This window comes from Haliotis rubra, unplaced genomic scaffold, assembly GCF_003918875.1.
Source record: "Haliotis rubra isolate DU_JTF1 unplaced genomic scaffold, ASM391887v1 Scf265, whole genome shotgun sequence".
Classification (NCBI taxonomy): domain Eukaryota; kingdom Metazoa; phylum Mollusca; class Gastropoda; order Lepetellida; family Haliotidae; genus Haliotis; species Haliotis rubra.
The window spans coordinates 948,048-975,762 of NW_025766725.1; the positions used below are offsets into that span (position 1 = coordinate 948,048).

General features: G+C 38.7%; 1 protein-coding gene and 1 long non-coding RNA gene across 3 annotated transcripts; one reads left to right on the top strand and one right to left on the bottom strand.

The window, feature by feature from the left end:
• The first annotated feature begins 5,572 nt into the window (after positions 1–5,572).
• Positions 5,573–18,210, top strand: LOC124280344. Of its 2 annotated transcripts, none has more exons than XM_046716249.1 (4): positions 5,573–5,642; positions 11,122–11,230; positions 14,867–14,916; positions 16,287–18,210. In XM_046716249.1, the coding sequence occupies exons 1-4, from the start codon at positions 5,640–5,642 to the stop codon at positions 17,211–17,213; spliced, it is 1,089 nt and encodes a 362-aa protein (XP_046572205.1). In that variant the 5' UTR covers positions 5,573–5,639; the 3' UTR covers positions 17,214–18,210. The 2 variants fall into 2 exon arrangements, with proteins under 2 accessions (XP_046572205.1, XP_046572206.1); XM_046716250.1 differs by lacking the exon at positions 5,573–5,642 and adding an exon at positions 7,574–7,678.
• On the bottom strand, positions 9,195–26,366 carry LOC124280345. The gene is made up of 3 exons (XR_006899658.1): positions 26,261–26,366; positions 16,382–16,387; positions 9,195–9,208 (listed from the first exon to the last, which is right to left on the bottom strand). It is a non-coding gene; the product is annotated as an uncharacterized LOC124280345 (long non-coding RNA).
• Positions 26,367–27,715: the final 1,349 nt, after the last annotated feature.

Consider the following 27,715-nt stretch of genomic DNA (forward strand, 5'->3'; position numbering starts at 1 on the left):
ATACCATCCATGCATCTGAAAATCCGAAAAAGGTTTACACTGCTTGGGTACATTATACGTTTATTACTTACATTATACGTTTATTACACTGGTACATATTATACGTTTATTACACTGCTGGGGGTACATTATACGTTTATTACACTGCTGGGGTACATTATACGTTTATTACACTGCTGGGGTACATTATACGTTTATTACAATCAGACTAGAACTACTGGTAATGCTTTCAACCCCTGAAGATCCGGGTTAGAATTGATCTTCAGTAACCCATGCTTCTCGTTAGAGAGAGAGTGATCCAGTGATCAACAGCATGAGTATCGATCTGCGCAATTGGACGACATGTGTCAACCAAGCCAGCGAGCCTGACCACCCGATCCCGTTAATCGCCTGTTACAAGCATGGGTTACTGAAGGCTCATTCTAACCCGGACCTTCACGGGTCTCTCGTAAGAGACGACTAACGGGATCTGGTGGTCAGGCTCGCTGACTTGGTTGACACAATGTCATGTCATCGGTTCCCAATTGCGCAGATCGATGCTCATGCTGTTGATCACTGGATTGTCTGGTCCAGACTTGATTATTTACAGACTGCCGCCATATAGCTGGAATATTGCTGAGTGCGGCGTAAAACGATACTCACTCACTACATAGTAAAATGCTAAAAATAGATGTTATGGTTGCGCTAACAGGAATGGTGAATTTAGATTTGACTAAGGGACTGTAAATTATTTGATAAAATTTATTGTATGTAAAGTGTGCTGTTTTGTCAATTAATTACAATGGAAAACTAAATGTGAATGAAAGTTTTTGTAAATTTAACTTAAACCATAGAGATAATCACAAAACTTCACATATTTATAATGCCCACTATACCGTTTCTGAAAAAAATTATTGCAATATTTTTTCGTTTTAAAGGTGTATTGCGATTAACCAGTATACCAGTGATATCAGGCAGTCTTAGTAAAAACTATTATGGCATAAGTTTGTAAATTAATAATTCCAATTTTGAACTTTTTGCTGATATTTGCAGTTGTATATGCTGAATATCATCGTCTATTGAGGTGTAGATAAATTCCAAGATCCATTTTCGTCATTGGTGAATGTCATTTCTTTTCAATTTATATGAACGCCCATTAAATTAAATCACTGGATTGTCTGGTCAAGACTCGATTATTTACAGAGCACCGCCATATAGCTGGGATATTGCTGAATGCGGCGTAAAACTAAACTCACTCACTCACTGGTAATATTTTCAAATAATGGCATTTGATGGGCATCCACCGTTCATATTGTCTCATAGTTTAGATTGAAGAAATTCAGCCAAGGTGGGCATCTGTCCAGTCCTCATCTCCGTCAGCTACACGACGTGGTAAGATTGATGGCGCGAAACATGAATCGACGCATCAGTGGCCTTTTATTGATCGTTTCATCATTTTGTTTCAAGCTCCTTACTACAAACGAACGCATTCAAACAATGGCACAGCCCCACTCTAGCACTGTTTGGAGCTCGTGGCGGCTGTACTCTATTTTGAGCATTTACAGTCCAACGAAATGAAAAGCCAATCAAAACAATACAAAAAAGATCTTCCAAAAGTGGCAAAGTAAATACCCAAATTCAAATTCTAAACTAAAACATCTACTCAAAAAACACCCCAAAAGCTACAAATCTACCATAAATAAAAAACATATTGACAGGGCGATAACCAAATTACAAACATATCACACAAAATTAAATTCCAATCTACATAAAATGCACTGCAACCAAACAGAAACATAGGAGCACGTCAAACTGCATTCGTGACCAACTCGTGTTATTCCGGGACGAGCCGAATAGTTAGGATTACGGAAATGGGCGAGTGGTGACGAATGGTTCAACTGCAAATTCGTCACCACTCGCCCTTTTCCGTAACCCTCGCTTTTCGGCTTGTTCCGAATGCCAACTGCACTGCATACACTATATACCAACAACACAAAACGGTGCTCCAGAGTTCACTCGAAACGAACACACAGCTAACACTCGTAAGTCTACTTAATAAGACCCAAATGTTCAAAGCCTTAAAGGCATATTTCTGATCAAAAGTGGTCTTTTAGGCCGCATATAAACCCACATAACCAAACAGTGCTATCAACAATACAAAAACAAAACATAAAAACAAACAAAACAAATACCAACCAAACCATCCCATAGTTCATCCCCCTACAAATATCCAAATTAAAATTCATACAAACTTAAAATTATGCAACCCTAACTCCCCCCTTCAGGTAGCCATACCTTTCGTGAAGGTCCGGGTTAGAATATTGGCCTTCAGTAACCCACGCTTGTCGTAAGAGGCGACTAACGGGATCGGGTGGTAAGGCTCCCTGACTTGGTTGACACATGTCATCGGTTCCCAATTGCGCAGATCGATGCTCATGCTGTTGATCACTGAATTATCTGGTCCAGACTCGATTATTTATAGACCGCCACCATATAGCTGGAATATTGCTGAGTGCCGCGTAAAAGTAAACTTACCCACTCACTTCGGCAAGGGGCCGAATCGTCATCCACAAAATGGGCATGCGTTAATTATGTCATGCAACACAATAGTATAAGACAGTAGGTATTTCGCTTATGTTTACGGATTTCAGAAGAAATGAAAAATCAGAAAGGATTTTATTTATATCGCCTCCGGTGAAGATCCTCTTGACAATAAAACAATGCTAAGTCGCGGTCTTGCTTTAGATTTACAATATCCATTATCATCCAAAAATAGCTAAGATATACCCGGTATTGTATTTTTAGTACCTACCAATCCAAATCACACTTTAAGATTATGTATAATCATCTTTAATGCCGTTTTATTTTTTTGACCTACTTGCCATATTTTTCAGCAAACTTCGTAAACAAAACCAAAGTGTTTGAATTCTTGTGCTATTTTCCAACTGATATTCAACATTGAGCATTTTTGACATTCAACATCCATTTTTCCACAGCCTCGTACCATCTACCATTGGTTTCTCACATTTGCGTCTATTCGGGGATTTCTTTTTTTTTTTTGTAAGCGCGTATGGACCAGACAATCTAGTGACTAATATCATGAGCATCAATCTACTCAACTGCGATGCGATGACAGGCATAATAATATATAACAATAATAGTGAATTTATAATGCCCCTTCTCCATGTACAAGACACATGCTCAAAGCGCTAACACAAATCTAATTATTATTACCCCGGATAACCCAAGCTGCCTGTGTGGTGCTAGAAAGTTAATAGTCACATGACTTATCCCATCGGGTACCCGTTTTCTGCTTGAACAAACTCACTTGCCTAAGGTGAGACCTCATGTATCACATGTGCTTCGTTGTGGGACAGGACAGAAACTTCCAGGAGTCAAGCTGCCAAACACGGTTACCCATCCAAGCACGCTCCGCCCCGAACATTGCTTAACTTCAACTGATTTGTGACCTGGGCCTAGATTTTCGAAGCTCTCTTTCCGCTAAGATAGTCGTAAGTTAATGTTAATGTATGGCACTTACGACTATCTTAGCGCTAAGAGAGCTTCGAAAATCTAGGCCCTGGGTTCTACGCACAGGGCCCCGTTCCTCAAAGCGATCGTAGCGCTACGACTGTCGTATGTCTATGTTAAAGTATGGGAGTTACGATCACCTTAGCGCTACGATCGCTTTGAGGAACGGGGCCCTGTGCGTAGAACACAGTGACATCATTACCAAAGTTAGCGAGTCTTGCTATCTGATAAGGTTAGTCGTGAGTATGCGTTCCTTAGTGAATGAGCGTTGCATTCCACCAATATCTCGGCGGTCGACACCAGAAATGGGCTTCACATACTGCACCCATGTGGGGAATCGAACCCGGGTCTTCGGTGTGAAGCACGAACGCTTTAACCACTAGGCTAGCCCAACGCGCCATAATACTTGCATGTTGAGATACACGCAGTCAAGTGGTGCTTATAAAGGTTAGGTGTGATTTACAAAATAACAATATGACATCAAAGGGGAAAAACAAACAGTGAGTATAGTTATGTTCCGCTTTCATTAATATTCTAGCAATACCACAACGGGTGGCACCAGAAATGGGCTTTACACAATGGTATCCATGTGGGGAATCGAACTCGGGTTTCCGATGTGGCGAGCGAACGCTTTAACCACTAGGCTACCCAACAGCCCCCGGGAAAAGCAGCGAATGGCACTGGAATGTGACTGTATGAGTTGTGGGCGTGATGATAACGAACAACGATACAGATTAAACAATGCCAGGCATAACTAATATCACAGCATCTACCGACACTGGATATTCAACGACGAATATAGAGAAATAGAGGATACTAAACGACCTTCCGTGTAATACCATTTTTATTAAACGAGTTAATGATTTGGTATCAAACGAGCGAAAGCGAGTTTGATGCTAAATCTTTCACGAGTTTAATAAAAATGGTATTTCACGGAAGAGAGTTTAGTATTCTGTTTATTACTCTCCAACATAAACTGATAGAAACTGCCTACAGTGTGACGACTGTCAGCTTTCCGCGAGTCAAGCAAGGTCTTATTCCATTGTGATAGAGGTATTGCAGCGTTCAGCTTGACCTGAGCTACTCTACATATGCATGACCCTAGAGGTCAAATGGCACAAACGGCAGGTCGAGTTAACTTCATTAAATAGGGGAGCAGAGAATGTTATTAATGTTGCTGCTCGCTGCCTCTCAAAAAGCCCGAATCCGAAACATTAAACCATATGTAGCTTCTTTTTAAGTTTAAAGAAAGTTAGGACATTGCTGACGATTTCTCGACACTGAGATGTCAAACGACGACCTGTTGACAATCAACTGACAAAGGTGCACCCCTTCACAATAATAGACCCAACCAGTTGTGACAGGGTCACGTAATGTGTTAGTAATCACTTGATCAGGTCAAGCTGAACAAGCTGTAGCATTGTGAATGTAACTCATTATCGTGTCATACGTCTAGCGGTATTACACTAGTGTACTATTGCCGTAAAATATTACACTGTAATAATAATCATTATCGATAGGCTTATCGTTACATTGTTACAAATCTGGGAATTATTAACAGATAACATTGTTATCACCATCTGTGACGTCATCACACATAACGTCATAAATGACGTAGGGTGGAAACATTTAGACCAACGCTCTCTGTAAATATATAATTCTGAGAGAAACAAAGAGCTCCATTTAATTTGAAAAGGAGCCAGAGTGACAAGGGAAGATACTGAACCAGGGCAAATCTAGACTTGCTTCACTTAGACCGTTTACATCACAAGCAGTGCTGGGGTGAAGGAGAGATAATATGGTTCAGGCACCGTGAGACAGACTATGGAAGCAAAATGTGTTTTGCGCCATTTCCATAATAAAAAACATATATCTGGAACCGTACAGATGATAAACAAACATATTTCATAGATGCTTAAAGCAAAGTCAGATGCGCGATGTCGGTTCCCACACAGCCATTTTGATGCCATGTTTCAGCTGGTTTGGCACAGAGAGTCTCTGTTTTCCATCATTGATGTTTAGTCTGAAGCACTTTCGTGCAGGAAGGACACACATATCTCGGAAAGAAGCTTAACCGTGTAAACACGAACCTCATCCAGCCGGGATGCTGTGAGCGCTGGAGGATGTAAATGGTAAATAAGTGTTATTTTCGTGCATTCGTCTATGCATTTCATGTTTAAAATCACCGACCATAATTTAAATCTGTTTGCAGCGATCCTTCATTTATCACTAGTTAGATTCACATCTACTGTATGCCCCTAATATGATGAAGCGGTCCTCTTAATCATCACATCTCAGTTTCTCCGTAAGGTAAAAATTCTTTCGGAAATCAGGTGTGGAAATTGGGAAAACAAACTGAATTGCGGTCCTTAATTGAAATATGTCTCAATTTGCTTTTGCTAAAGGTATCGTGATATAAAATCGATGGAATCAATCGCTCATCACTCACTTTGTCTTTCATAATTTATTGGACTTTCCCAGTCAATCTATGCTGCAAGACAGATCGTAAATAGCCATAGCCGATCATCGCAGCTCTCGGCTAAAATAAGCAAGGACATTATGGCCATATGGAGAAGGCTAGTGCAATTTGGCGGGACATGTTCCAGTAAAACATGGCAGTGAGTGGTCCAACAATGCTGTTATTGTTCGTATCTCATGTCAGCAACAGCTGCGTCCGACTGTCCATTATCTGATAGAAACACGACAGATATAGACTTACACTGACTCTCATTAACAGACGCTATCTTGGGTGGGTGTGGCACTTAATTTGTACATAAATCTTAGGTGTGTGTGTGGGGTGGGGTGGAAAGTGACATTAACTGGGGGGGTGGGGGAGGGTGGGGTGGGGGTTATTAACTGGGGCTCCTTTTCAGTTTAATTGGAATTATTTGTTTCTATCAAAATTATATAGACTCAATGACTAAGTGTTAGTCTAATGCGAGAAGAGTCAGTGTTAGTCTAATAGTGGGGTAGTCTAGTGGTTAAAGCGTTGGCTCGTCACGCCGAAGACCCGGGTTTGAATCCCCACATGGGTATAATGTGAGAAGCCCATTTCTGGTGTCCCCCGCAGTGATATTGCTGGAAGATTGCTTAAGCTGTGTAAAACTAAACTCACTCACTCACTCACTCACTCATCTACCACAAACAAATGATGCAATAGACTAAGGAATGGTATAATTAAATATATAACTAACCCTTAGACAAACACTAGAGATTTTTTATAAACTAAATAACATTGCATAAGTATTTCAGTTCACACAGATTTCTGTAGACAGCTAGTGAGATAGGGGAGGGTTGCTTTACCCATAGACTTACACAAGGTAATAATAATTGTTTAAATGATAATTTCTGAAAAATATATAAAAAGAACACTTTGTCCCGCTAACAAACTGGTGTGCTAGACTTGCCTCTTTAAGGGATAGAATTACAATACATCCGTGGGAAATGCACTCAGTGCAGCCTTGGAGCAAGGCTATCTTACCCCAGTCACGGCCTGGCAATAAGGGATCTAATGACAGGGCCTTGCTGCCAGTCTATGTCTATCAATCCTCACTGCGCTTTGAGCATAATATCCAAGTATGGAAAAAGCGTAATACAAAACCACTATTATTGTTATTATATCCAGGGGGTGGTGGGGTAGCCTAATGGTTAAAGCATTGGCTCATCACGCCGAAGACCCGGGTTCGAATCCCCACATGGGTACAATGTGTGAAGCCCATTTCTGGTGTACCCTGCCGTGATGTTGCTGGAATATTGCTAAAAGCGGCGTAACACCAAACTCAGTCAGTCAGTCAGTTATTATATCCAGACCCTTTCAAGGCTCACGCTTACTGTCACTTCACAGTGGTTCGCGTCTCATTGAACACAAGATCCTTCCCCTCTTCACTGTGGCATGTACTTCCACATTCTGTCTACTTCCTCATTCTACATACTTCCACATACCACATACCTTTCTGTTTTTGGATGTCCAGCGTGTAGCAAAAACAATTTCATGTTTTCATGACTGGATGCATTGGCTGCGACTTTCAAGGATGTTTGTTGATGGAGATGTATGTTTTTCACCCGTGAGGAAGACCATATGAAATTAAATGTGCTGCTTGGAATATATGTGTAGCAACAAGAATTCTTTTCATCACAGGGACTTATCCAGGAGTTAAGCTAAGTGAAGGTAAATAGGGTGAGTGAATGAGTTAAGATTTATAGTCACATGACTAAAACTAGTCATAAATTCATAATAAATGCATATAATATATAAAACGCTATCAACGAAGGACAGTAAAACCACTAGATTATCACAAAATGAGTTAAAACTAGCTGGCATATATATTTAAAAGTAGAAAACTATTTTTGGATGATACAATGTAAAAATGGGCTATTGATCGCCAACAACTGAAGGAAGATCACCATACTAGGGACCATGGAGGTAAATAGGGAGAACAAAAGTTATTTCATTCAAAGGTTGGGTGTATTTTTTTCTTTAATTAAAAGTTGTTTTAGGATAAAATTCAATCCGTTTATGTAAAATTAAAGACTGGAACTTTATCTTCTATATCAGTCCTTTTATTCAGTGAAAAACAAATCACTTCTACAAAGCCACAACACATAAGTAATAACTAGGGCTGTGTATTGACAAATAAATTGTATTCTGGTACCCGTATTCCGAACAGATTGGGAACTACATAGTAAAAAACCTGTGAAGGTCCTGGTTAGAATATTGGCCTTCAGCAACCCATGCTTGTCTTAAGAGGCGACTAACGGGATCGGGTGGTCAAGCTCGCTGGTTTGGTTGACATATGTCATCGGTTACTAATTGCGCAGATCGATGCTCAGGCTGTTGATCACTGGATTGTCTGGTCCAGACTTGATTATTTACAGACTGCCGCCATATATCTGGAATATTGCTGAGTGCCGCGTAAAACTAAACACTCACTACATAGTAAAACGCTAAAAATAGATGTTATGGTTGAGCTAACAGGAATGGTGAATTTAGATTTGACTTAGGGACTGTAAATTATTTGATAAAATTTATTGTATGTAAAGTGTGCTGTTTTGTCAGTTAATTACAATGGAAAACTAAATGTGAATGAAAGTTTTTGTAAATTTTAACTTAAACCATAGAGATAATCACAAAACTTCATATATTTATAATGCCCACTATACCGTTTCTGAAAAAAATTATTGCAATATTTGTTCGTTTTAAAGGTGTATTGTGATTAACCAGTATACCAGTAATATCGGGCAGTCTAAGTAATAACTATTATGGCATAATTTTGTAAATTAATAATTCCAATTTTGAACTTTTTGCTGATATTTGCAGTTGTATATGCTGAATATCATCATCTATGGAGGTGTAGATAAATTCCAAGATCCATTTTCGACTGTGGTGAATGTCATTTCATGATAATTTATATGACCGCCCATTAAATTATGCAGATGAATACACATACAAATATCAATACCATCGGTAACACCTAAAATGTAATCATGTGACAACACTGATAAGGTACCTGTAATATAAGCCCAGCATCAACACACTTGTAACAGTATACCGTCATATTGGCCATGGTCTCGAATAAAACGTGAATAAAAATTGTCAGTGTCTGTCACTGTCAGTGGCAGAGGATGCAACAGCTGTGATATTGCAGGAATATTGCTTAAAGCGGCAAGACCCGGGTTCGATTCCTAAAACGGCGTAAAACTCACTCACTCACTTAAATGTAAGTATTAACAGTTCTGATATGAAATGCACTGGCTGGGATAATTACCAGGTATATGGTCTCTGAAAGAAGTATTTCTGATTTAGAATGTCTCATCGTTCATTATAATTGTCGCCGACAGCCTTATATTTCTCTATATTTCCATCAGAAGGCTGCTTCTCCGCTGTCTTATATAGGGAGTTGTACGTGCCACCCATTTTTGGTTCTGTGATTATAGACCCGGGTTTGAATCCCCACATGGGTACAATGTGTGAAGCCCATTTCTGGTGTCCCATGCCGTTATATTGCTGGAATATTGCTAAAAGCGGCATAAAACCATATACACTCACTCACTAACTCTTCCACCTACCCTCTGTTGGTGATTGTGGTTGGCGTTGAGAAACACATGAAAGGAGTGAGTGAGTAAGTTTAGTTTTACGTTGCTTAAACAATGGGCTTCTCACATTGTACCCATATAGGGAATCGAACCTGGACCTTCGACGTGATGAGCCAACACTTTCACCACTAGGCTACCCCAGATGGGGCAGGGGATATTGGAACAGAGTTTGTTGTCTGCACATGGGGACAATGGAGACAAATCAAAACGATTTAATTTGGAGCACTAATATTTTACACACTGATGTAACTGGTCAAATTTTAAAATTAATTCTAAAATTGGTGTTAAATTGATCGTTTTACAGAGTTATGGCCTTGCTTGTGCATATGGTGTAAAATTGGGGTTTCAGCTGTTGATGTCGTGGTTTCAGTCATTGAAATGATTGATGTTGTTTTCTTTTTACAGAGTTATGATGATGTGGTTTTCAACATTGATGATGTGTTGGTTTCAAGCCATTGATGATGTGGTTTCAGCTGTTGATGATGTGGTTTGCTATAAATTATTTCTGTCTCAGATGTTGTGGTTTGCATTGATTTTAGGGGGTTTCAGTTATAAACATCATCTCAGTTAATGGGGACATGTTTTCAGTTTCAGCTGTTGATGATGTGGTTCCTCAAGACTGGATCCGAAAATGATGCCATTTTGGGTTTCAGCCACTGATGCCTTTTGTGGTATTATTTCACATTTAGTCATTTCTTCCAATGGCATAACCACCCTTATCCCTTTTTCAGGTTATATGTGACTCTTCCTTTTCAGTCAACATTACATGATCCATGATGATGTTGTTTCCATTGATGATGTGGTTTCAGCCATTGATGATGATGTTTGGTTTCATATGTTGATGATGTGGTTTCAGTCATTGATGATGTGTTGGTTTCAGCCATTGATGATGTGGTTTCAGCTGTTGATGATGTGGTTTCAGTCATTGATGATGTTTTGGTTTCAGCCGTTGATGATGTGGTTTCAGTCATTGATGATGTTTTGGTTTCAGCCGTTGATGATGTGGTTTCAGTCATTGATGATGTTTTGGTTTCAGCCATTGATGATGTGGTTTCAGTCATTGATGATGTTTTGTTTCAGCTGTTGATGATGTTGTGGTTTCAGCCATTGATGATGTGGTTTCAGCTGTTGATGATGTTGTGGTTTCAGCTGTTGATGATGTTGTTTCAGTCATTGATGATGTTATTTCAGCCGTTGATGATGTTGTTTCAGTCATTGATGATGTTTTGGCCTCAGCCATTGATAAGGCCTAAAAAAAAAAAGCTTGTGGTTCCGATTTCCCGACCGACCCTAAATATTCCTGCTGAGCCTAACAATTTTACTCACCACATTATAAATTAAATTTATTTTCTGACACATGAGTAATGTAAAAATATTTTGCAAAAACAACAACCCCTACCTACCTACCCTAGTTCTGAAATGTAGGAAATCGGAACCACAACATTTATTTTGGGGGGCCTGATGTTGTTTCAGCTGTTGATGATGTTGTTTCAGCTGTTGATGATGTTGTGGTTTCAGCTGTTGATGATGTTCGGGGCCCGAGGGGACTGGCTGAAGGAATGGCAGCACTACGTGAAGGGACTTGTGCTTTTCGTGGGCATCCTCTACACTTCCTATGTCCTGTTTTGTAAGTCAAACTTTATTCACTTTGGGCTGTTGTTTGTTTGTTTGCACCCAGCCACATTCCAACTATATGACAGTAAATATATATCAAGCATTGATCAATCAGTTTAGCAAATGACACTGATTGACGTAATTGCAATATGACGACATGCATCCATCTATCAGCAAGCCTCAACAGCTGATCCAGTTGGTCGCCTCATTTAACAACCTTGGATTATTGATGATCAGTGTCAACATTGATCTTTGGGCGGTAGGGTAGTCTAGAGGTTAAAGCGTTTGCTCGTCACGCTGAAGACCTGGGTTTGATTCCCCACATGGGTACAATGTATGAAGCCCATTTCTGGTGTCCCCCGCTGTGATATTGCTGGAATATTGCTAAAAGCTGCGTCAAACCTTACTGAGCAGCAGCAGTGAGCAGAAAACTTTTATCTTTTATTTGTGACGTAACCCCCATACCTTAAAATTAAATTACTTCAATGTTGACAAAAAGAGTTTGTTTGAAAGAAAAACACAGAAATGATTTAATCATATATTGAGGGTAACAAATAAAGGAACACCACTTCATCGCAGTGTTCCTCTACGTATTCTAAGATCCTCACCCACAGTGAGATACAAAGCTGGTGAAGAAACCTGGAAAAGAATAAAGGAACACTTGTGCTTTCATATGTACCGTTATTTGTTTCCCTCAGTATATAATTAAATAATTTCTGTGCCTTCATATGTTCCCTTATTTGTTTCCATGAGTATTTATTGGGTAGGTTTCTCTGCATTTTACAAGTTTGGCATCTTTTTTAACAATTTAACATGTCAAAACCTCTGCCATTTCCCCTCTTCCTTTATTTAAAAGAGATTTATTTAGGCAAAATATTGTTTCTTTCTGCACCTTATTACATTGTGACAAGGGCAGGCAGACTGAGCAAACATGAAGCCTCCCAGGTTACACAAGAATAGATGTAGGTCCTCCATGATGAAGATCTGCTATGTTAGTGAGCAGACCGACTGATTGCCATGATAGGCAAGTGGAATCAATATTTGAAGGCAGTTGTTGTTTTGCTTCCATGTTACGGCATGAAGAAACAGGTGTCAGTCAGAACTGTATTGATTGTTGTGACTGACAAATCAATAACTGAATGATGTAATATATATTATTGTGCACATTCCTCAGAATGCAATGTTCAGATACTGTGGAAAATAAGAACAGGTTTTTCAATGAGATTTTATGAATGACAATATAATAAAGTGGGTATCATCAGTGTATGAAATAAGGCCTGTCCGACCGACCGAGACGGGTTAGATTTCAGATGGTCTAGTTTTACAGCTTGCCAGCCCGATGGTCTGGTAAAAAACTGAGATGTTATATACATCTGAGTCATATCTTGGTGTCTGGTCTGGTTAAATCCATTTTGGACTGGTAACATTTTGAAGTTGCCAGCCCTGATGTCTGGATGGGGTTTGGGCTTATTTCATGCACTGGTATCATGCTTGGATGTTTTGGGATGGTAAATATCATGTCATAGCAATAAGCACTATAGGTAGCTGGCCAAGACTACCTAAATACAACGTACCTTCCAGGGTTTTGCACAATGCACAGATGTGGAGAATGTGTAGGATAAAGCACGACTCCGAGGTTATGGTTAGAAAAGTAAGACCCGAGACCGGAGGGTGGGGAGAAGTAAGACCGAGAAGTAGCCAATGGTCGAGGGCTTACTTTCCCAACCATAACCAAGGAGGAGTGCTTTATTATACGTATAAACCGTCAATGATGGATAATTAGATGATCATGTAATGAAGCTACATAACAGTAACAGAAGCGCTAATCAAATCAATTGAATGACAGTAGGCCTAACTATAAATAGATAATTCAACCCTCGTTCTTTGTCGGCCAGGTGGCTGTGAGGTAGAGTGTCTGCTTATGAATCTGGCGCCCGATCCACAAAACGTTCGTAGCACCATGCCATTCGTAAGTCTATGATAAAGTATAGAGTTACGATGCGTCGTAACGTTACGAACGTTTTGTGGATCGGGACCCTGAAATATAAGGTTCCAATCCTGCTAGGGAAAAAATTTGCACATATAAGTTGATCTTTGACGATATTTTTCAATTGATTTCAAACACTAACATATCATCTGAATTTGAATGTTGATGTTAATATAGAGTTAGGAAAAAGTAAAACCTGGTAAGAGGTCTTACTTACAAAAAGTAAAACCGGGAAATGACCACATGACACCTGTCCACATGATCACTGTCCACATGACACCTGTCCACATGACCACTGTCCACATGACACCTGTCCACATGACACCTGTCCACATGACACCTGTCCACATGACACCTGTCCACACAACCACTGTCTACATGACACCTGTCCACATGACCACTGTCCACATGACACCTGTCCACATGACCACTGTCCACATGACACCTGTCCACATGACCACTGTCTACATAACACCTGTCCACACAACCACTGTCTACATGATACCTGTCCACATGACCACTGTCTACATGACACCTGTCCACATGACCACTGTCTACATGACCACTGTCCACATGACACCTGTCCACATGACCACTGTCCACATGACACCTGTCCACATGACCACTGCCCACATGACCACTGATACATTCCAGCCTCTGAAGTAATTATGTAACGTACACTACACCATTCCAATACTTTACAAGGCCCTCATTTTATTAGCAAAGAGTGGTAACATTTATTGCTGGGGGTCTATTTGTCTAAGGCTGTAACTAAGGGCTGTTATCAGCAAAGAGCAGTAACATTTATTGATGGGGGTCTTTTTGTCTAAGGCTGTATTTTAGGGCTGTTATCAGCAAAGAGCGGTAACATTTATTGCTGGGGGTCTATTTGTCTAAGGCTGTATTTTAGGGCTGTTATCAGCAAAGAGTGGTAACATTTATTGCTGGGGGTCTATTTGTCTAAGGCTGTATCTTAGGGCTGTTATCAGCAAAGAGCGGTAACATTTATTGCTGGGAGTCTATTTGTCTAAGGCTGTATCTTAGGGCTGTTATCAGCAAAGAGCGGTAACATTTATTGATGGAAGTCAATTTGTCTAAGGCTGTATTTTAGGACTGTTATCAGCAAAGAGCGGTAACATTTATTGATGGGGGTCTATTTGTCTAAGGCTGTATCTTAGGGCTGTTATCCAGGCATGTTGTGAAGTGAACAATAAAAGAACTTTGCAATAATTTAAGTAAAATCACACCCATTCATGAGCTTGATCTGTTGTGAGTGAGTAAGGTTTTTGCCCTTTTAAGCAGTATTCCAGCAATATCATGGTGGCTTCACACACATGGGCCTAGAATTTCGAAGCTCTCTTATCGCTAAGACAGTCGTAAGTGCCATACATTAACATTAACTTACGACTATCTTAGCGATAAGAGAGCTTCGAAAATCTAGGCCATGATCTGTAGGTTTTGTGATTGACACTCTTCTTCTGCAGGGTGAATTATGACATGCTCTTCAAGATTTGTCATAGTCATTTTCATGATTCAGCACAAAAAATTCCTTGTCTAAGGCTGTATTTTAAGGTTGTTACAGATACTCCTTCATAATGAATCCTCTTCTGACAAAAGTCTGGGGTGTGTGCTATCTCTTGATGATGCTGGTTCTGTTTTCAGTCGCCTACCTCCGCCTCAACTCGAGTTCCTGGGATGCTCGCCCCACACCGGTGAGTCAGCTTTGTGCCATGTTGTAACTTAGTCTTCATAGGTTTTGTGTTGGTGACATGCTATAGTAAACTATGTTCATAAGGAGTGAGTGAGTGAGTTAATATTTAACGTCACATCGGCAATATTTCAGCCATATCGTGACGAGAACATTTGACATTGAAATAGAATATATATAGATATTATAAAAACCTGCCGACGAAAGGACAGTAAAAATACTAGATAATCACAGATATCAATATAAAACTAGCGAACAAAGCTAAAAAATTCCAATTAAAGAAGACAATACAATGTATAAATGGGCTATAGATTGCCAACAACTGAAGGTAGATCACCATACTGGGGACCATGGGGACTTATAGTACATTTGCTTCCTGCATGGACCCTAGCTGGATTTACACCATCCCCTCAGCTATTAGCAATGTTAGATAATCTAGCCATAAATTAAACGAACATATATTCTACGATTAAAAGAGTAGTAGGTTTAAATTTACTTTGAATGTTTTGGGACTTACGTACCCTCTCAGGAGGACTGTTCATAAGGAACACACTTGTAACACATTCTTTGTGTTGGTCCCAGGTACTTCCTTGTAAGTTTGAGACTGCCTCCGTGGTGTAGTGGTTAGAGCGTCTGCCCGGAGAGCGGAAGGTCGCGGGTTCGATCCCCGACCGCGTCATACCAAAAGACGTTAAAATATGGTACTTGTTGGTCCCTGCCTGGCGCTCGGCATTAATGGGTACAAGGACTGGTCGGCTCGAAGTCAGTATAATGTGTCTGAGTGGGGTATTCATGCTTCACTGCGGCATGGTATCTCAGTGGACTAGCACTATAAAATCAGCTTCAGTCTAGTACAAGCAGCCGCACATACACATGTACACACGCATGCACGTCGTCATATGAGCGAAATATTCTCAAGCACGACTTTAAACCCAATTTAACCTCACCTCACCTTGTTAGTTTGACCCGTGAAGATCCGGGTTAGAACTGATCTTCACCAACCGATGCTTGTCTTAAAAGGCGACTAACGGGATCAGGTGGTAGGCTCGCTGACTGGGTTGGCACATGTCATCGTATCTCAATTGTGTAGACGATGCTCATGCTGTTGATCACTGGATTGTGTGGTCCAGATACTGTTATTTACAGATCGACGCCATATAAGTGGAATATTGCTGAGTGCGGTGTTAAACAACAAACCAACCAACCAAAACAACCAATGGTTGTTAGTTTTGTGAAAATGTGTATAATGAACTATAGTTATGACAGACTAATATTAATCGTCCCTTGAGTTATTAGTTTTACTATAGTTGTACGGATGTTATACGGAAACATCTGTTACAGAGATGATGTAGTCTTCATATATCTGTCTTGTAGATGTCAGAATTTATGTGGCGTGGAGATGTCGGACTGGAGGATGTCCACAGTCACGTGATGAAGGGGCACCTGTCAGATGACGTCACCATCATCACAGCATACTTCAACCTGGGCAAATTCACTAAAGGCATAGGGTACAGCTACACTCCTCGCCTTTACACTCAGTGGATGCAGGTATTTGCCCGTCTCAACAACCCTCTCGTTGTTTTCACAGACAGCCAGGATGTTTACAACCATTTTGTGAAACTCCGACAAAACTTTTCATCAAACCAGTCCAAAATAATCCTCCTTGAAAGAAGAAAACTGTGGTCATTTTCCCTTGCCGGGGAAATTAGAGACATCTATCGCCAGCAACACTACCCAAAATATCACCCAAATACAGTCAATGAGAACTATTCCTGTGTCATGCATGCAAAGTTTGAGTTGGTGAACAAGGTCATTCGAGAACAGCTCTACAAAACAAAATATCTCAGCTGGTTAGATATAGGCTTATTTCGTGACATTGCTGATGAAGGCACCGAATTCCACATCCAAACACCACCATTTTGGGATGAAAACAAAGTTGCCTACAGCGAAGTCCATGATTTCGATGCGACCTTGACCCCTGTAGAGGTCATATTGCAGAATTTGGTGTGGGTGTCTGGTGCAATGTTTCTCGGTAGGCCAGAGGTTCTGTATATGTATACCAAAGACTACATGAAGGCGGTCCGAATGCTGCTTGACCGATCGTTAATGAACACTGACCAGCAGGTTATCTACTCAATGTACTTGCCATCGTTTAATTTCAAGCCTCATGTGGACATTCAAACGTACACGACCCACAGCAGCGGGGATTGGTTCTATCTGGGATACCTCATCAAGGATCGATCGGACATAAAGAAACGCGAGATGATGCCATTGGTTCGGTTCTTCTTGTCCTATCTGTGATATATATTTTATATTTCCATAGTAAGTTGAAGTGAACATAGATTTATACAGATTATTTTCATGTCATTTTCTATCCTGCTCCGGTTACCTGGGTTTGTACACAGCAAGGGCAGGTAACTCTTTTTGAAGTTTTTGATCAGATGAAGATCATCCAGTAATCTCCCTTGTTATTCCCACTGCCATGATGCTCCAAGAAAGCTAGTTCTTCGTTTTGTGAATGATTTCTTTGTTAGTGGTATGTCTTTATGATCAGAATATTGACAAACTTCAACTGATTAAAATTGGTAAAAATTCTATAGATAATTACTAAAATTTAACGAAATTTAGTCGAATTACTTAAATTACGATTGATCATTACTCATTTCATTCAATTATCCTGAGATAATTTCATATTTTAAAACATGATTTTATTGAGAAAAACACCTTAATTTCCATTTAAGAATTGTTTTCAAGGCTTGTGAAGGATGACAAGGCTAGTGACATTTTGTTAACTTGATAGGTTAAAATTCCAATTCCAATTTTCAATTTCCAATTTGTGCTGGGCCATGCTGGGCCCTACGGCACACGAAAACGTATAATTCTTATGAATCCTCTAAGACATCATTGCCATAAATCCTGTATTTTGGCTGCAGTCACAGAAACTAATCGAGGTAGCACTGACGAAAAAGTGATAGTTTGTCTCACTGCCTAGCCCTCCCTGCAACGCTAAAGCCCTAAATGAAGCAAGTCTAGATTTCCCCAGGTTCTGAATCTCTCATCTCACTTGGACTCTTTTTTTTTTCAATTTAAATGGGTTTATATGTTACTATCAAAATTATATATACTCAGAGATTAAGCGTTAGTCTAGAAGTGAGGATTTTCCCACCATTGCAAGCTGAAGACATTGATGTTGATTGGCTGTCATACTAAGTGTTTTCTTGACAACTAAGTATGAGTAGGTCAAAGTGAAAAGGACTTCTGTCAAAAATTCTGAAAATTAGTTTTGTCAAAATGCAGCCAAAATTTAAGATTTATGACAATAATGTAATTTAGTTGATATTTATAGAATTATTAACATTCATAATTATCGTTTGATGGTTGTTGGTCAGGAATCCTGGTGGGCCTGATTTTGTTTTTTACGCTTGTCAGCGCCGTAACTATCAATGTTCATGGGTTGCACCCAAGTGGTCACTTCCCCACCCATTGACTGACACAGCATGATATAACTGCAATACTGCACTAAGCAGTGTTTATATGACTGACTTACAGTTTTGTATTGAATTCATCATTAAAACCCACCAAATCAAGTAAATATGGACAATAACACAAATCTAAATTTGGTCAAAATAAGTTTCTTGATTTGTCCTCAACAAAGACATGGTTTAAAGTTCTACAATAATTCCTGGTTTATTGCAAAATATGGCTTCATAAGAAAAATATAAATAGTTTTGATACAAACTTCCACACCTTCGAATTTTCAATTTATTTCTGTATTGTGAATTGGGTCCTTAATGGCCACTGTTAAAGTGTAGGATATAGTATCATAATTTCACGGTACTCAGATGTTATGTTTGTATACTATTGTTAATTGCTTCAATAAGCAGCTTAATATGACTTGTTTGAGAGGCATTTAGAAGTTGGAGCTCTAAGGAAGGATAACAATATATCAGGGCTACAGATAAGGGCCGTATCGGCGTATGAACGGATAAAAAATATACACAGTACGGTAGGAAATAATTTAGAAAACGTAGCAGATACGCACCACAGCAATTGTGTACAGTCTTAGAATCATTTCCAGACATATTTATCTGAAAAAGTATTGTTTAATTGTTTATTGACCGTTTACACCAGAGTAGCAATGCTGTCATGCATATATGAAACGAAGCACAAGTTTAATGATACACCATTAAATTCCATTCAGTACTCTAAATGTACTCTTATTGTTTTCCAGTACTCATATATTGAAAAAAATAAGGAGTACGTACTCCTGATTTTGAAAAATTATCTGGAGCCCTGAATATATGGATTGACAACTTCTTTATTACAGTGGGAGCGGTTTGGTAGCCTAGTGGTATAAGTGTCTGCTGGTCACTCCAAAGACCCGGGTTCGATTCCCGGCATGGATACAATATGTGAAGTCCATTTCTGGTGTCCCCCGCCATAATATTGCAGGAATATTGCTAAAAGAGCGTAAAACTAAACTTACTCACTCCATTACAGTTAGAGGGATGTTTCAATGTCGGTTCTAACACTGTTATCAAGCAAGTGATAATACTTGCTTAATAATGGTGTTGGGACCTACACCAGAGCTCCAGATAAGATTTAGCTCATGTGGGTACTGTACCCACTGTATTTTTTTTTGGAGTGGGTATTATGAATGTTGAGTGGGTATTTCATTTTCCGTTACCCACTGCTTTCAAATATGTGCGTATTTCAGTCATTTTACTCACCTAAGTATATGTCATTGAGTAAGTTTACTAAGCAGGTATGTTCTGCCTTATGTCATACCTAATCAAAACCAACTTAAATATAATGGAAATGATTTCATAAAAAATCACTCATCCTATACTGACAGTACAACACTTGTCCTATACTAACAGTACAACTTGATAGCAATCGTGTCTTTTTCATTACGCAAGCGATTTTTATAAATATATTCCGTACGCATTTGTTTTAAACTTTTTGATGCGTATCTAACATTTTAAATGCGTAATTGGTACGCAACAATTATTTTTTCAATGCGTAATTGGACATTTTATATGCGTATTTTACCCGGATACGCAGCTTATCTGGGCCTCTGCTACACCGTAATGTTGCTGTCACTGTAATAGAGAAGTTGTTCATCCATATACTATTATCTTGCCTCAGCTCAATATGGTTGTCTTAGACTCTATGTGTACCAGGGTGAGCAGCGATGCTGGAATATCGTTAATGGTGGTGTAATACTGTACTCACTCTAGTTGTTGTCCGACACACACACGCGTACTGGTCCTCTGGGGCTGTATGTACTCACAGCAGGGGGAGGAATTTACTACATACAAACCTGGGAAGTACTGACCTTGCCTGAAATAAACCCACATCAAGTTTCACATCTTCTGTCAGAGGTTATAAATAGCCATGTGCAGAAATCAATATATTTTTATAGATAGCATGACTTGAGGTATGTCTAAAATATGTCAAAGTGAAAGTTTTGTCATTAAAAATAAATAGAATTTAACAAAAAAATGATTTATTCAAACAATACATTTTACATTTTTTGTAAATGTTTGGAATTAAGCGTAGGCTTATCAACAAAATGATTGTTCTGTTTTAAGTTTGAAGTGTAACTTGTCGTGCTCCTCAAGCTGTTTTGATATCTAGACCGTCCAATGTTCCTCCTGTGTTTTTTCAAATCAGTACTCAGCAAGTATGAATTCATCGTGAGATGAATACCATAAAAGTCCAGCACTCTTGAAAGCCATGTAATTCGAGTCGTCCTGTGTGTTGGTGTCCATTCTGAGTAATGTGTTTCAATTGGAGAATATAAGATGGCTTTCTCCTCAGTGTATACGAGACAGTCTGCTGATTAATTAACACCAGCCTTAGTGTTTCGACAATGTTGAATATTTTATAGTGCTTTGCAGAACAATCCCTCCAAACGTTAGTTGCTAAGCAACTACATTGTTTTGTAAACTTAGAAATTCAGAAGAAATCAACCTTTTCTTCGAGTTGCACTATTTGAAAATAGATTTATTTTGGATGAAATTTTCAACATATTTTAATGTTTACATATTTCTCTCTGGTTCCTGTCAAATTTGGAGAGAAGCGTTTTCTTGCAGATGATTCTGAAGTCTTGAAGAGTGTTGTATGATGATTCATCAGGAAACTGTTTTCCTGAACACTGTTTGTTATTGTTGATCTGATGTCGCTTGTTTAGATGAACATTCCTGTGACTTGATGTGAATTTCTATGTGAAATCAGTGAGTACTGGAAGCAGTTGTTGAACAGTCATGTTTTATTCATTGTTTTCAGTGATAGACTGAGCCAGTGTTTGTGCAATATTTATAAAGATCTGATTATTGATCTCGCAAGTCTGATAGTTGAAGCTGAAATGATATTATCTCGTAGTCTGTTTTGGTCCACCCTTGATTCAGATGGGAAACGGTTCAAGTTAGGATGATTCTGCAAATCTAAACCTACGTTCAAGGACATGTTGAACAACGGAGAGAGTTCAAGGACATGTTGAACAACGGAGAGAGTTCTATGGATAGAGAGTGCAAGGCCATGTTATTTTTTTTATGAGGAAACAGTTTTTGTTAATCTTTGATTCAGTTTAAAACTTTGTCATGTGAGGGAGTTTTTGCTTCCTAATTCTTCACTTAAAGAGTTTTTTTAAGTGAAGTGTTTTAAAAAAACAGTGTCCTGTAATGCTGATTCTACTATACTAATCTTCTATTGAAGATTTTTAAAATGATCCCAAATGAATTTAAATTAGTTTTCAAATCATTTTGACTTTTTTAAAGTAAATACGTAACAAAATATATTTCTGTTCACGATGTGTTTATTGATGTTTTTATGCAATTTTGACAAATTTTGCAAGTATTTGAAGAAACCCTTGCTGACAGGTACTAGTATATTTTCCCTTTTGTACAAATATATTTTATTATTTACACACATTTATAAACATATAATAATTTAATCAACAATTACTCAGTGTAGGCCATCGTGACCTGACCTACTTATGTGAAATTTATTATTCAGATTCTAGGTGAGATGGCTTTTATGTTTCTATTTCATGTTTTGTACATAGTGTAGTGTCTACTTATACAGGTTGTTGAATTCTACCGCTTGCAGTACCTAAGTATTTCAGTGTATACGATATACTGGTGTTTTTCTTTGGTTTTATGAAGAAATCAATTCTGTTATCTCGTTTCGTAGATACATCACATAGATTGTCTGTATTTATAGTCATCCTCAGCCAGAGAATTATTGGTCTAGACTTCTCAATCAACAGCAGTGTTATTCCTCGCTGGGTTAAGGTGGCGGTTGGGTAGCCTAGTGGTTAGCATTTGCTTCTCCCACTGAAGACCCGGGTTCGATTCCCCACATGGGTACAATGTGTGAAGCCCATTTCTGGTGCCCCCTGCCGTGATATTGCTGGAATATTGCTAAAAGCTAAAAGCTCATTCATTCACTCACTAGGTAAAGATTTGTGTGTTGTTTCATGCTTCACTACCCAATATTACATGCATGATGGTGATCTGTGAATCACAAATTCTGGACCAGACAATCCAGTGATTGACATCCTAAGAATGATCTACGTAACTGGGACGCAATAACTGCGCCAGTGAGTCTTGTAAGTCACCCCTTACGACAATCATGGCTTGCTGAAAAACTTTCATAACCCTGATCTTCAAGGCGGAGACTTCTCAAAGAATTTCTCACTATTGAGCTTGAAATCACCAACCAATGAAAATGAGTCTGTCTTGTCACAGACCCGTGAAGATCCAGGTTAGAATTGATCTTCAGTAACCTATGCTTGTTGTAAGAGGTGACTAACGGGTTGGGTGGTCAGGCTCGCTGACTTGCTTGACACATGTCATCGTATCCCAATTGTGTAGATCGATGCTCATGCTGTTGATCACTGGATTGTCTGGTCTAGACTCGATTATTTACAGATCGCCGCCATATAGCTGGAATATTGCTGAGTGCGGCATAAAACTCACTCACTCGCTCACTGTCTTGTCACAGAAGGAGATTCTCTTACTGATGTAATCCTCTTCTTGTTTTTTATTATATAAGATACACGATAAATGAACCCGTGAGATGTTGGGTTTGAAATACTGATATACACTTTCTCAATCATGAAAGAACAGATTCATATATTTTTGGCATTGTGCCAGCCAAACCAGATCTCATATCAAAACTGTGGTGATGACTTGTTCCAAAAATGTTTTGTATTAGAATGAAACATTTTACACGGGGTAGACAAGAATGTATTTGTGATTGCAAAGATGAAATTTAATGGACTGCTCTTTTTGACATTGTAGCATTCAAAGCAGATCTGCAATCAAAACTAGTGTGACGAATTGGTCCAGACATGTTTTATTGTAATGGATACTATTTTACCCTGGCTAGTCAAGGATGTATTTTACTTTGAACTTCTGTGTTGATAAAATGGATGTTTTAATTCTCTTAAAATGATAATATTCCTGCCATGATTGTTTTTAACTGTTGAATACTTTCAGTGCAGTATCTGATCTGATTGTTAATACTTGTTTATGAGCTGTTCTGTGTATCGTCATAGTAACTGGTTGTGTAGATATCAATTGTTGTTTTTTTGAATGATAGAAACATTGTTCTGTGCAATATAATCAAATATATCAATCATACAATCAGACTATTTACAGATTTACTTAGTGGAGCTGGAAGCAATATGCATTTTCATGGGAATATTTTATCCAGATATTTTGTAAAATCATCCAGCGATGATATGGAATGTTGCTATGAGCATGAGTAAAACCCAACTCACTTCAAAAGCTTGAGGGGCGGTGGGGTAGCCTAATGGTTAAAGCGTTGGCTCGTCACGCCGAAGACCAGGGTTCGAATCCCCACATGGGCACAATGTGTGAAGCCCATTTCTGGTGTCCCCCGCCGTGATGTTGCTGGAATATTGCTAAAAGCGGCTTAAAACCAAACTCAGTCAGTCAGTCAGTCAAAAGCTTGTTTTGGATATTTACAAGGGCTTTATTGTGGTATCCAAAGGTATTGGTAAAATGTGTGTTGACTGAAAATGTGCCTTTTTTATTATTCATTATGTTAAATGTTTAAAAATTAACATAAAAAAAGAACCATGACACACATATATTTTGATTTGCTCTTGTCATTTGGCATATTCACCGTGAGAGTTGGTAAAACAAGACACTGGTTTTGTTCTAACGAAGATCATTAATCCACCAGTGGTGTGGTAGGGGTTTGGGGGAAGGGTGGGGGGAATGGGTTGTCACTTATGTTTCCATGTCTAGAAGTGACAGCAATATCAACGCACGGCTCGATCTAAGCATTTAGGACTTGCACTGGTGCAACCTGAAAGTGCAAAATTCATATTTTAGCAACTTACACCCAGTGCATGATAATATTTGGCTGTTCAAAGAAGACGGACTTCATCTTGGAAACAGAATGATGAGGAGCTGTATTGGAGCAGTGACTCTGATGGCTACACAGACATTGATCGATTGACTGTTACTGTTCATGTCATGAAATTTTAAGAGTAAGATAAGAGGATCTTATCAGACATGGACTAATTTTATTATAATGATGTTCTAAATCATTTAAGGCATAATGTCACATATTTTCAACAATATTTTGGCCTATATTACATATATTGTGGCATATGTACTCACTTTAGCTTCCCATTGATACAATAAAATACTTATTTTCCAAGTTTGGTTATAGGATATTCATAAAGAGTGCTCCAAGGGACATAACTCTATTGGGTTCGCTTGAAATAATGTCCGGCCGATAGAGGGCGTGAGAGTCGATTTAATGCAATGTTGCATTTATTCATCTGAACTTTTTTATTTAATATTGTAATCTAAATACTTAATTATTTTGGGAATAAATTATATGGTAGCTTCCCTGAGGGCTGATAGTTAGCATTATTGAGAGAAATGCATTATGTATTTTTAGAGAAGCGTGGTGTGACATTGTGCCTTTAATATCAAAACCCAAGGATAACATGTAAGTAAATCATTAGCAGCCTGTTTTTGTCTGGTGCAATAAGGTTATTGCCTGAGGTTGCACCAGGTGCAAGTATGTTTCCTGTCCTAAAATCGAGCCCTGCATTGACTAATGAAGTATCCCAAACAATCTATTGATCTGTTGTAACATGTTTACTGTTAGCTTCATGATGCAGATTGCTTGGTATAAATTATTAGACATAAATACCAGTATTTAAATCTCTGTATATTTGAAAGTAAACATATCTCCAAGACATCTCATACTTTCTTTTACGCCGCAATCAGCAAATATTTATGTTTGATTATATTTATAATAATTATGATTATATTTAGTCCCCTCACCCTTCAATCTTTGATGGATTACAGAAATAGATTCAACAACAAATATCAAACCACATCAAAATTAAAAAATTGTGCAATATTTTTACAACAGGTGCTTTTCTTCCTCTAATCAAATTGACCAGAAGTGCTTGCCCATGAAGTAACTGTTTAGCAACACAATGTATACTACTCAAGAGAAGTAAGGAAAACCTGATCCTTCCATCTTACTATAGTATATATCATGGGATGACTTATAAACTGTAACAATATGACCAGAACCAGGTGATCCTTAACTTTTGTTGAGTAGTATATTTATATTTGAGTGCAATAACCCTGTTGCTTAGCATAGATCTCCATAATATAATATTTTATAAGACTATTTAATCTGTATACTTAGTTAACAGAAGTTATATTACTTGATCATTAATCGAGTTGTTTGGAATAAATTTATGAAGATTTAATATGAATATGTAACCTCTACTTTTGTTGAAATTTTGAATTGCATTTAACAGGGAGATACAAAGTTACCTCCCTTTGTTCCTTTCAGGTTTGATCTCAGATTCTTTTTGATATCTCTATTGGATTCCAGTTATGCGTGTTATATTCTGTGTATATATTGTCAAATGTCCAACTGGTGACAGATTTTAATGTTTATTTTAAAGGAAATATTTTACTCTTATATATTACTATGTATTGTTATTGATGTGTAATACTTGAATTATTATTGTATAATTGTCCCGAGCAATTGTTGAGGGTAATACTTTTATAGTTGTTAGAAATCCATTGTGTTGTTATCTGATCATGAAGTGCTTTGAGTTTCACTGCACATAAAAGGAGCTGTAAATCTCACTCACTCACCCACAGTGATGGTAACCTGATGAGGGGTGGTAGGGTAGCCTAGTGGTTAAAGCGTTCGCTCGTTACACCAAAGGCCCGGGTTCAATTCCCCACATGGGTACAATGTGTGAAGCCCATTTCTGGTGTCCCCTGCTATGATGTTGCTGGAATATTGCTAAAACAGCGTAGAACCATACTCACTCACTCACTCACTGGCAAGTTGATGAAGGTCATCAAACTCAGATTGAAATTGTTAAATGCAAGTAATGGAAAAAAATGACTTTGATAAGTTTATGAAATTTATAATATTTATATGATTGTAGGTAAAGATACTCCACATTGATTAAGTTCTTTGGGAGAGTTACCGGAATGAAACAGACATAAAACGCATGGGCCATGGAAGAACAACCAGCTCTGTGGCCACATCTATGAAACCATTACATTTTAATTTGTGGGATTACAGTTGCACTTATTCTTTTTTCATCCACAGTAGAATACATTGATATTATATCTTGTTATATTTTATGTCCAGTTAAGTTGGCATGGCAGAATTATTGTTGGCCTTCAAAATTCCAAATAAATCTGTATCAGACATCAAGAAATATTGACCTTAAACAACTAGTACCCATGATTCTGACCATATGTAAGGAACTGAATAAATGTAACTATGTAATCAAATATGACTTGTTACTTGTTTGTGTTAGTCTACATTGGACCCATGAAGATCCGGGGTAGAACTGGTCTTCAGCAACCCATGCTTGTCATAAAAGGCCACTAATGGGATCGGGTGGTCAGGCTCGCTGTCTTGGTTGTCACATGTCACAATAACTCGGTGTGCCTGGTGGCTGCAAGAGTTGTATACTCCCCAGGGGAGTTGAGATTGATAATACGATGTGCCATTGAGATTGACATCCAGTGATCGAGGGAAAAATACCAGCGCCTTGAGCATCCACTAGTTGCCTGGATATGTGCGCTATATACATATCCTATAATAATGTCATTGTATTCCAGCAGCGTAGATCAATGTTCATGATGTTGATCACTGGATTGTCTGGTCTAGACTGGATTATTTACAGACTTTTATTGACAGACAGATGGAATATTGCCGAGTACCGAGTATGGGACGCCAAGGTACAATGAGTTAAACCAAATTACATTGTGGGAAGTCATGGAACAATATGTTAAACCATGGTACAGTGTGGAAAGCCATGGTAAAGTGTGGGAAGCCAAGGTACACTGTGGGAAGCCATGGCACAGTGTGTTAAAAAAAAAGCTATAGTCTGGAAAGCCATGGTACAGTGTGTTAAACCATTGTATAGTATGTTGAACCAAGGTACAGTGTGGTTAGACATGGTACAGTGTATTAAACCAAGATTAAGTGTGGGAAGCCAAGGGACAGTGTGGGAAGCCATGGTACAATGTATTAAACCATTGTACAGTGTGGGAGGCCAAGGGACAGTGTGTTAAACCAAGGTACAATATAGGAAGCCATGGTACAATGTATTAAACCAAGGTACAGTGTGGGAAGCCAAAAGACAGTGTGTTAAACCCAAGGTACAACATGAGAAGCCATGGTACAATTATTAAACCAAGGTACAGTGTAGGAAGCCATGGTACAATGTATAAAACCAAGGTACAATGTGGGAA

Coding starts and splice junctions, on each gene's coding strand:
- LOC124280344 (XM_046716249.1), top strand. Junction 11,231..14,866: donor CACTTCCTATGTCCTGTTTT/GTAAGTCAAACT, acceptor TTCTGTTTTCAG/TCGCCTACCTCCGCCTCAAC. Junction 14,917..16,286: donor GGGATGCTCGCCCCACACCG/GTGAGTCAGCTT, acceptor TCTGTCTTGTAG/ATGTCAGAATTTATGTGGCG.